The following is an 11,767-nucleotide window of genomic DNA, read 5'->3' as shown; positions in this document are numbered from 1 at the left end:
TTCTATGCGATTGTGCCGGTGAATCCGTATGCATATAATGCAAGGATGTTGTACCAAGAGTGAAGATAACTATCCTAAGTGTACATTGTATCTATGTATGTCTGAGGAAGTCTGACCTCGGTCAGACAAAACGTTACAGAAAGATATTTGTGTTCATGTGCAGCAAGACTCTTGAATCACTAAGGATAAAAGAAGAATTGTTACCAATTTGCGAGCTGCTGTAGCATCATCAGTTGAAATCTCTACTGTTTTTATTACTGTTCCATCCTCACTAAAACGATACAGGAATATTTTAATCATTAAAATATAATAAACATGAGTTACTACAAGATAACAAACAAAAATTTCGGGCTTGGTGTTTAGATGTTTGATTGTAGGTTAGTACTGCTGGCTTCAAATACATTGCCAACTGTGTTACTCAGAAGTTAACAACTAGAGTGTAATAACCACGCCAAACCAAAGGATTTATTTTATTCAGGTGTCAGTTTGTGTATAGCAGGGATGTGCAAACTGAGGCCCGCAAGAAAAAAATAAGTGACCAGTGGATAAATGCCAATTTTGAATGGTGTGCCCGAGTTTTAAGTTCAGTTAATCTGGTATGTGCGACCAGTTCCGACCTCTTTGTCACTGCCACATATATACTGTGTAATTCAGTCAAACAATCAATTGTAAACAAGAAATCAATGCTCAAATACCAGTATAAAAACATAAGGATAGCCATACTGTCAAGGGCACAGTCCAGATTTTTTTACCTTGCCTTTAAGGGGGTTACGCTGGAAGTTAAACAATGCACTGGAGGTGCAATTTGAGGTGCCATAAGTCGTCATCCAGTTAGAAAAAAATAACAGTCGTCACGACAACAACAATTTTACAAAATGATCCATATATACACTTTTTGTCTATTCACCAAATTTCATTCACCTTCGTTTTCTGCGAGATGAAGTTTCTCTTACAACATTAACATATCGAATATTAGCTGGTTCTATTCCAAGAAGAGCAGCCAAGTTATTGATTAGATTATCTTCGAAGAATTCATCAAGAGCAACCGCAGGGAATCCAAAGTTAACAATAACGCTATCCTTCGTTTCAACTGTGACAACTGCATCGCCATCGCCTCCGTCACCTCCAAGAGCTATATGGGTTAATTTGGTATCAAAATCATACACGTTGGCACCGCTTGGAGCTGAAACAACAAAAAGATAATAAACCAACAGAACTAATCTCATAGCGAACAAACTTTTGCGCCCGTAGTATGTGAACCAAGATGGCGGACACCTGAACATAGTATATGTACCAGGAGAGGGCTAGGCCATCATTTTATTCCAATTTTCCTTATTTTAGTTTCATTATGTGTTCGGGGACTAGACAAGTGACTCCCATAGTATTTGTACCTGAAATTATGGCTTAACCCTTACTTGGTACACATACTACATTCCGGTGTCCGACATCTTACTTCCCATACTGCAGGCGTAACCAAACTTTTCGTACCACAGATTTGCCATGCCATCAGATGGCATACAGGAAGATTTCTTGTTTCCATTATATATATATTGTTATATTTTTCAAACAAATTCTATCCAATGAGTCAATACTTTTAATCGTCACACGTTAAATCGTTAAAGGTCACACATTGCAGTGTATCGGTTACCAGTATATGCCACTATCATGGCGAATACGTCCAAATGACTCAAATCATCTTGGATTGCAGTTTAAGTAGTCTGTGATATAAAAAGTCTGTGAACCTGATTTCATTACCTAGGAAGACAAGTATGACGCATCCATCTACTAGTATCTGAAAATTTTCGTTGTATAGTGTTATTGACAAAGAGGATATAAAGGGTAAAACAAACCTGAAAGGGTTGGGATATTTTCATCAGTTGGCTTGGCCAGTCTTACTTTGCCATCAGAAAGTGAATATGCATTTGATGGTGTCACCACTACACCATTTGCATTTGAAACTTCTTGCTTTTGTGGAATGGGGTTCCTGAAACGGAAGAACAAATCATAAATATGTTATAAAATTTATTACAGGTAATTGACGTTAAAATAAAACAGTTTATGCCAGCTAGTTCATTGACAGTTGGTGTGCCATGTGAAGTATTAAAAACACGCCTCTCATCACCCTACATAGGTTGAATGGATAGAATAGGATTTTCATATTTATCCTGGGGGAAAGGAAAGTCAACAAAACGGCATAATTATATGAAGTGTCACAGCCTCACATTCGGTTACCAATCCATGTCAGGTATGCGATTAGTTGGCCAGTTGTTATATGTTTCAGATGCATGGACCTTAATGGTGGAAAAAGACATAACCGAACAACCGAGTAGTCCAGCAATCCTCTCGCACGTAAGTATTCTCACAGCATTCGAGCCTGCAAATTCTAATGCTTAGTACAAAGCGCCGCACCACAGAAGGATTTTTATGCAAGATTGCTGAACTCGTTTTCAAAGGATGGTCATGGCAAAAATGACCTAAACCACCAAAATCATTGCACCTGTAACGTATAACTGATTCATTGACATCATTGTGAATAGGTTTGATAATTTAAATAATAATGAATCATTGTATAAACTGACTTACCAAACAGACAAAACAACTTTGTCTTCAGGTTTTGGATGAAGCAAATGAAAACGTGTTTTCTTTGGGTTTGTACCAGAGAAATAAATAGTTACATTACTTTGATTAGGTACAATAATCCAGAATGTGGAAATTCTTTTCTGGCAAGTATATCCTGCACACCAGCCGTGATCTTGTGGGCCTGTTTTAATATAGAAACAAATAAGAAACAACGTGTTTACTCTGCTATCTTCTAAATCAGTGATTTTCAACAGTGACGTACATAGCCAGGGGGGTTCTGAAATTCTAATTGCAAAGTTAGATCGAAACAGGTAGTGGGTCTTGGGGTTTAATGGGTCTTGTTGGTCTAGACTGGAGAGTGTATCAAATGGGGGTTAAGACCCCCAACACCAGGTAATGTATGCCCTTGGTTTTTAACCATGGTTCTGTAGCACCCTGTGGCAATTGTTTTTAACCATCTTAGAGCGGAAACTGATGAATTATTTGGGAAACTCAATGAGCTTCTACGCAAATGTTTAATTGTAATTTATTGGTTGAATTGTACTACATATAAATTTATAAAAAAAAAAAAATCCAATAAAGGCGAAATAAATTGATATTTTTACCATTCAGAAAATTGAATGAATAGTGAAAAACCAGATTTGGGGGATTCACAGAACCCTGGTTGAATAACCACTGCCTTTGGGTTTCGCAAGTCCCAATTCAAATCCGAGAGTCTGGAATGGTACATGTATATTGTTTAAATATAATCAAATACATATTAGGTTTGCCACTATTATTAAACTTGCTTCTTGCTTCAGAAGATTGTTTGACCAGTGTTAGATTCACTTTTATAAGTCAGAAATGCACAAAGAAATGAGTGAAGTGTTATGGCCCAGCAGGTAAAGCATTAGAATTTGACTGCACTGCCATCGCAGACTACATACCTCTGATCAAAATGTCATGGCCCACTTCACTCAGGCCTTACGTATCATCAGATATCAAAATGAACAGAACACAAAAAAGGATTTTCTTCAAATTAAAATTATATACCATTGGCAAGATTCATGTGATCATTGCACAAGATTCCGACAGGAGACAATCGTCTAAGTTCTGTATCTGGGTCCAAACTTTCCATAACCAATACTTTGTAATCATAAGCCCCTACACCAACACATTTATATGCGTTCCATTCAGGTACCCAAGTACATGCATCGTTCCGAGGAATTCCTTTAAATAAATAAACAAATCAAAAAATCAAAATAAGAGTCATATACATTTATAGACTACGGTACCTTACTTCTGCTACTACTTTATAGACATTTATAGACTAAAAATGTTACCTCTTTCCTTGGCTATGTCATCAACAGGTATTTTCTGACCATTTTCATCCGATCTCATGACTTTTGGAACTCTGTAATCTCCAGTACCATATCTTGGATCTTCGCCCCATTGAAATTCAGACTTCAGAATAAATAAAACAATAAAGTTGAGCGAATATTATATTTAGAATCAACAAGATGGCCTAAAAGCACGATGTACCGATCATCATGACTTTTGAAACTCTATAATCTCCAGTACCATATCCTGGATCTCCGCCCCATTGAAATTCAGACTTCAGAATAAATAAAACAATAAAGTTGAGCGAATATCATATTTAGAATCAACAAGATGACCTAATAGCACGATGTACCACAGCCTTTTATTCGTAAGTTTTATTCATACAGCTAATGAAAAGTAGCCGCTGACAAGTAGACCGAATGGTCATTTTGCAGTTATACTTTTTATTCTTGACAAATGTATAAATATATACAAATATTTTGTGATCTCTCATGCTTTCATTTCATTGTGCTTTTCCTGAACGACTAATATAAAACGATTTGATTGATTTCACTGGAGGGAAGATGATACTGATCAAACTACCACCTTGGGCCTACAAGAAGTTTGGCTACGCTCTATCACTAGTACCTTAGTATTTGTGTGGTGTGATGGGAGACGAGGAAACGGATACTTCATGTCAATTATGGGAATAGTTAACCAGGTATTTGTTTCTGAAGCACGAACTCGATAGTGCAGGAAGCAGTAACCCACTAACTGTTTCGTGAACTACCCTATCACAGCAAGGAGTCCATCAATCCTCTTGTACATATTTATTCCCCCATTAGAATCAAATTTATACTTCATTTGATTTCCAAAATATGTATTTTGTTATAAATTTTTATCAGTATTTTTTTTTAATCTAACAATAGAAAAGTGAACTTGAAATGAACAATAAGTGTCAATCTCACACTTGTTTCTGATATTCAAATAAAAATTTGATTTTAATGTTTCCACAGATAAATAAATTTATGTCATACCTTTGGTATTACGGCACCAACTTCACCGAGAAATGACCCATCAGTATCTTTGACCAAAACTTGCTTTTTCGCGTCACATGGCATGTCGACACAATCAGCTGGATTGACTTTCCTGCAAAAATATAGGAGTAGCTACATGCAGTTTTTGGGGCTCGAGTCATTGACTCGACAGGAGTTGAATGCGAATCACCACTCGTCAAAGATTTAAAGTTACTCAAGTTATTTAAACAAGTCAATCAGATGATATATATTGAATAATTTAGTAAACAAGATGGCAATGATGCCAAAATATATGTATGCAGCAGTATTGCATCGTTCCCAGTATTGTGGGCAAGAGCAATTCTGGTAACGTCCTCCATCTTGAATTTCTGACTGGAAATTATATATTGATTGGTTAAATCCTCTCGTACATCTATTACCTATTTTTCAGCAGGATTCGTACCTCCGAGCCCAAAAATATGTGAAATAAAGCTTATTCCTAATGCTTGGCACAATGTGCCATACATCAGCATATGGTGAACCATGTCGCACCAAGGCATGAAGTTTAAGAATAGCTAACCAGTTATTCAGTCAAAATGCATGTATGGAAAAAGCTTTCAAATACAAAAAATATTACAGAGAAAATTTCAAATTTCTACAAAAACAACAACTACAACAACATCACATACACTTTGTGGGAAATTGAAAAGTTCTTACGAAAGTGATGCGTCGAGAAAATCCACTTTTGCAGCTTCTGAAACAGCAACCAATTGAGTTTCACTTAGATCTGTTGGATGAATAAAATCCTCGTTTGCACCGGCAGTATGTAAGACAACATCAGTAATTCCACTACACTCTTCTGATTGGTAACTGGCAAATGTGACACCTATAAAATTCCGAAGAAAAAAATGAAAACAGAGCTTTTATTTTCGATTATATTCCTCTGATATGAATCATAGCGAAGTTGTTTGATTTCGATGAAAAGTTGGGCAAGGTCAGTTAATTGAGTGGTTTTCAACTGGGGTTTCAGCGGCTACATGGGGCCCGCCAGCACAGCATTGGGTAGTTTATCCAAGATATACCGGTATTAATATATATAATATATAATATAATCAAACGCCATTATTGTTAAACTTGCTACATTTTTAAAATTGGTTTACCGTACTTCATAATAATAAGTTTACTTTTATACATATTTATAATTTATACAATTCAGACAAAGTAAGACAATTCCTGGAGCATCTAGAATTTTTCATTGGGCTTCCACCCCACCTAAAAGGTTGTCGACCACTTTATGAGTCACTATTACTTTGAGTGAGTTTTTATCAATTATTTTTTCTTCATATTTTTATATTTGCTAATCAATTTTACATCGTCTCAATTTTACATCGAGCTCATCTAGTTAAGATAAGTTTAACAAAAGAAAATACCTTCCACAGTTAGCTTTCCACGAATTGATGGGTAGTTTTTATTCATCAGTAAACTTTTAAATGTTGCTCCGTTTTGACCACTTGCAAACATTGGCAATAGAAGAGCGATTCGTCCACCGTGACTATTTGACGGAGCTTTTTTATTTGCTCTACGTAGCATAAAAAAAATGTATGAAGATTTTACCAAAATTTCATCACAAAAAACTTAATAATAATAGAACTAATCACCATAAATAGTAGATCCTTATATATTGTTTCATATTAATGCCTGTTTGTACAGCAAGGCTGTTTAGAGAAAACTGTGCAAGTAGGCGTTATATATGTCAATATTAATAACTAACCTAAATTCAAATTTTTTTATTTTTCCCATTTTTAATATGGAAAATTGTCAAACATTGGTCAAAGAAACACATATAAAATAATAACAAAGTTGTAATGAGCAACTGAAGATTTAATAAAATAGTACATGATTGACAAATGATCGATTTTTCAGGGAAAAAAGGTATTCAAGATTCGCCTTTTGTCCTTAAAATATGGTTCGTATCGAGTTACATATTAGGTAATTGGGACTGAAGTTTTTGAGTTTTCTGTTGTTTAAACCAGAGTGAAATGATGCTTACTAACTATCGTGGGCAAAATATCTCACCCAGCAACTCTGCGGGCTGTTAAGCTATCATCTGTATTTTCATCCAAGTCATCAGCATCACATGAAGTTCGTCCAACAAATACAGAATCTGCAACTTTTGCGTATTTGTCTTCAAATTGATGAGTCAGAGAAGGTGGTCCAAAAACAATAGGTGCATATCCAACCTACATGAATTATAGAAATATAATTTTAAAATCACCAAGTATATATATGAGATGTTAAAAAATTAACGTAAAATTAACATAGGTTAAGATGAAATTCTACTCAAAACATTTAACGACTGACACCTTTTAGGAGTATTACGGTGAAATGCGCCGAACGTATCCAAATGGAATTTTTCGAGATGCAATGCTATGAGGAAATAAATCTATATTCTATTCGAAAGACGTGTATCACTGCTTGATTTTTATTATAAAAAGGATCGTTTGGTTTCCAACTTTTTAAAAATATGTGCCAATGACTTGCAACCCCTAACTTTGGCCCGTGAGTGACAAAAGGTTGCAGACCCCTGGTGTATGCCATAATATAATCAAAATCGTACTTGAGCATCAAGAACTTTGCAGTTGACGATCTCAGCACTTGAAGAGACTTGATGATAAATTCCATAATCCCAAGCTTTGTAAATAGTGAAATCATTCAAAAGAGTACATGATGAGGATGCCGCAATTTGATATACTCCAATCAAGGTGGCGTGTGCAACATTCCCTGTACAAAAACACAAATTTGAAGGATGTAAGACATTTTAGGTATAAAGGTGATTTTTCATTTCACTGGGAAGCTTGCAAAAGTAGATCTATACGCACATGTCAAATATAGAATAATAGACAGCATGTATAAAACTTCATATCTTTTGCGCAGAATATTTTCAAATATCTAGAAATAACTGACTACAATACGAACATTACATACCTGACCATGGCAAGACTGGATTATTCTCGCATGGTTGTCCTGCAACCTGAAACGCAGCTCTCTCAGCTCCAGCAACAGTGTTGTTGTTAAACTGTGCATTTTGAGACTTGTCTAGGGTGAAGGCACCATGATATTCCTACAAAGGAGTCATATATAAATTCAACACAAAATGCGATTAACTGAACATTTGGGTGGTGTATGCTGAATTGGGATCTAAGTGACAGTATTTTGAATCGAAAAACTTATTTGAATTAACAGCAATTTAAATTGATTCGAAGCAATTTCAAAGAACTGGATTAATTTTATTTAAAAAAATATTGCAGGACACAACGGAGCTGTCGCAACATTGATTAAAACCCTCTCTTTGTTGTTTTTCCCTGTGTTTACAGATTTTCCAATTCATAGCCAGGGTATATTGAAATTAAAAAAAAAAACAGTCACTATATGTCCGGTATTGTTTGAAAAAGCAAATTTTACGTAATAAAAAATAAATATGTAATGTAATGTTGATATGATATACCAAATATAATCAGATTCACAAATATTCGAATTGAAACATTTCGATTGAAATGCGATTTGGAAGTTGAATATTGAAAACTTACATCCCTAATGCTGAATATCGCTAATTGTTTGAAAAAAGAATAAGATTTTTAAAAATGTGGCTCAAGTCTTAATAAAAAACATGACACCTAAACATACCCAGCTTTTCACAAATCTGTCGCGATAGGTAAATGGAAATTCATCCATTATGGCGACATTATCCTTGATATCATTCGATATTCCTTCATCAACAAGAGCTTAAAAAAGAAATTAGCATGATATGAAAATTTATTATTTATTCAATTATATTGCACTTCACTATCATTCAGCAATACGCAAAGTATCTGTTATCGTTGTGAATTCAATACTTTCTTCTATAATATAACAACAGTGGTGGAAGACCAGTTCAAAGGATTGATTGCAAAAATAACACTAGATTCAATGATGTGTTAAAAAGTAACTAGAGCAGACTAACGCCATAGTATTAGTTAATGTTAGAAGTAAAAATGATTAAATATGTTCACATTTGCCTTGTGGATGGCACATTGAGCTGTCATATTATAGACAGTAGGGTTGATTTATGGGGCATCTACACAAGACAGGTACTGCCAATCAAGTGCGGTGGGTTCTGCAGGGGTGAGTCCCGTTGATGCTGTATAAAGCAATGGTTTTCAAAGTGTTCCAGACGGAGCCCCAGGGCTTCATGAGAAAAAAACAATGAGCTGCGCGAGCTATTAGTTCACCTATTAAATATTCTGACTTGGCTAATTCTGTAACTGTCCATAAAAGCAATAACAGTGTTAATAAAATTTGACAAGCAGCAAATACATCCGAGGCATTGAATAAAGTAATTTTAATTTACTCAGAAACATTAATTGACAATGAAACAATGTGTTTTTATATTTATAAATTTATTGTAATAGTAAACTCCTCACAGGCTCCATAACTCCAAAAGTTTGAGAACCCCTGGTATAATGTGTATGACCTGAATGAAAAGTGGTGATGAATGTTTAAGGAATTTTTTCAAAAAAATTGCATACACTATTGCCTATGAGAGAGTCAATTGAATCAATAAATAGGTAAATATAAATTATTCGATTCAAGGGTTCTGAGACGTTTCGGAGCAGACGATTCGTCCCATGCAGGAATGACTACAGAATTACGCTTATCAACAATGTGTGGGGATCGATCGCCGCGACTATATATTCCTTGGAAATTACATTATTCACAGCAGCCCAGATAAACGTATCTTCGCACTCGACAAATGAAGTGAAAAAAAAAAATGTTTACCTCCTCCAACCGTGTGGAAAAACACATTCTCATACACCTTTGTGGCACTTGTAGAGTAGAGTCCTACACCAATCGAGAACCCATCTTGGAAAGAACATTTCTCTACTTTACCACCAGGTCCGGCAGACTTGTAAGCCAACTGAATTCGTGGATCGAAAGAATCAGAGTGTCCCAACTGACCAGCATTTTTAAATTGCACAGATGTGAAACTTGATATTGCTACAAAAATTGAGAACCAATTGATTATAAAAAAGCATTGTAATCTAAATTAATAAGCTTACAATAACAAAATTGCAAACTATTTAGTGTTGATATTCTAGCATGTTTACTGAGTGACTCAATCACCTCATGATGGCCTGATTACAGCCTTGTCACATTGCCTTAATACCAATTTCGAAACATGGTTATCATGCGTTTAAGCTATTTGAAATTCTCGACAGAATAAAATACTATGGTACTACTACCAGCGATTTTGTCACTTTTCTAACTGTAATTCACAAAATGTATCAGCTAAATGGAGTAATAATTGTTCTTCTCTGTCCACTAATAACTGTACATTTTGTAGGTAATAATGTAGACTTGATGTTAAACAGCCAGATAGACAGACAAATATAAAATATGAACTCAACACAATATGTACCTTCAAATTCTCCAGCAGTCCCTACAAGAGTTCTTACTCCAAATCCATCATCAAGTATATCATCATCGATTTCACCTGTATGAGAGAGAATTTGAATTGAAAAAAAAAAAAAAAAATTCTAAAAAGAGAGAATAAGATAAAATGAGTTTTAAAGGAAAAAAGGGTGGAATAAAAAGAGAGTTACATACCTTGTATTGTTATTTTACGTGAAAGAAGCACAATTTCTGCCAACATTTCAACTTCCCATGTCCTTGAAGAATCTGTTTTCGATCCATGGCTGAAGGTGGCGGCTTTATGGTCATGCTCAAGGGGTGCTGCCAAAACTAGAGTCATTCCATCATCAGATACGGATGAAACAACAGCTTTTTCAGAATTCCATGGACTGAAAATATATTTTGAAAAGCTTCAGGAATGAAGTCTCCTAATTAGCTCTAACTTTATTTTTTAGTATCTCACAATTTATCTGCTTTTCTCGATTGGCACAAGATCTTATAGAATTAGAAAACAAAATATAAATATCAATAACTTAAGAAAAGGATTAACTCGTTTTATTTTTAAAAAAACCATTGCTGTGGAATAAAAGTTTCTCCATATCTCAAGTCAAAACATAATAAAAAATACCGTAAATGCTTAATTTCAACTCCGAATCTACAACATACCATACATGTCACACAATGCCTAGGACAGGGATGGCGAACCTTTTTCAATGAAGGGGTCAAAAATTATAATTTTATCGCGGAACATAAGAGAGTGGGTCACAGATATTTAATTCACGTTTGTATCTATAAGAAACTTCTGAAACAAATCTTATAAGCTGGTGTTGGTGTAGTTTTGGGCTTTACTTATGCAGCACTTCTATCAGGGACTTTTCATGGCACTCGGCTTTATGATATTAGAGTACGAAAACACGCACATGAATTACCAAAAACGTTTAGGATGATGCGTTAAAATATTTTACGGTTCTAGTGTTTGGAAGTAATTCCGCTTTGATAGTGTTATAATTTTCGATCAGCTTCCAACCACATTAAGCCACTTTCCCATTGTTATATCAGATTTCTAGATTTTTATTTTAAGTCTGAAAGTTTTTGTTTTCACAACGGCATTGTAGACGAGAAACTAATAAAATGCAAAGTAGCATCTAGTTCTCGTATAACCACTGAAACAGTCTGCAGATGCACTTCCAAAAAAGACAGGCGTTGCGAGAAATGAACAGATCAATTGCCTTGTTATGTCATAAACGATGTCAGACCCAATAGCTGAATAACGGTACACAGCGGTGCATACATGCGTACAAGATTAGGGGTGTCGAAAATTACCATACCGGCTCAAAAATCAACATTTTGAACATGAGCGATCGCAGCTCTTCCTGACTGTCCAACTGACGGTACATTATAATAGTTTAGTTATTGTTAGATTA

The 11,767-nt window shown here is 35.1% G+C and overlaps 1 protein-coding gene across 1 annotated transcript in view; it reads right to left on the bottom strand.

Annotated features, from left to right (window-relative positions):
* The window catches only part of LOC120337512 (fibrocystin-L-like), a 65,398-nt gene that overhangs the window by 8,825 nt on the left and 44,806 nt on the right, over positions 1 to 11,767 (bottom strand). Inside the window, exons 60-75 of the mRNA XM_039405317.2 lie at positions 10,539 to 10,732; positions 10,351 to 10,425; positions 9,711 to 9,929; positions 8,580 to 8,677; positions 7,881 to 8,016; positions 7,513 to 7,676; positions 6,972 to 7,135; positions 6,326 to 6,474; positions 5,613 to 5,781; positions 4,917 to 5,028; positions 3,903 to 4,023; positions 3,613 to 3,789; positions 2,584 to 2,761; positions 1,851 to 1,984; positions 922 to 1,183; positions 205 to 271 (exon numbers count right to left, since the gene is read on the bottom strand). Coding sequence (XP_039261251.2) covers positions 205 to 271; positions 922 to 1,183; positions 1,851 to 1,984; positions 2,584 to 2,761; positions 3,613 to 3,789; positions 3,903 to 4,023; positions 4,917 to 5,028; positions 5,613 to 5,781; positions 6,326 to 6,474; positions 6,972 to 7,135; positions 7,513 to 7,676; positions 7,881 to 8,016; positions 8,580 to 8,677; positions 9,711 to 9,929; positions 10,351 to 10,425; positions 10,539 to 10,732 — 2,419 coding nt within the window. The remainder of the gene's footprint in view (positions 1 to 204; positions 272 to 921; positions 1,184 to 1,850; positions 1,985 to 2,583; positions 2,762 to 3,612; positions 3,790 to 3,902; positions 4,024 to 4,916; positions 5,029 to 5,612; positions 5,782 to 6,325; positions 6,475 to 6,971; positions 7,136 to 7,512; positions 7,677 to 7,880; positions 8,017 to 8,579; positions 8,678 to 9,710; positions 9,930 to 10,350; positions 10,426 to 10,538; positions 10,733 to 11,767) is intronic.

Source organism: Styela clava, chromosome 1 (genome assembly GCF_964204865.1).
Source record: "Styela clava chromosome 1, kaStyClav1.hap1.2, whole genome shotgun sequence".
Lineage (NCBI taxonomy): Eukaryota > Metazoa > Chordata > Ascidiacea > Stolidobranchia > Styelidae > Styela > Styela clava.
Note: the sequence above shows the minus strand (reverse complement) of the source record. Positions and strands in the feature narration are given on the sequence as shown.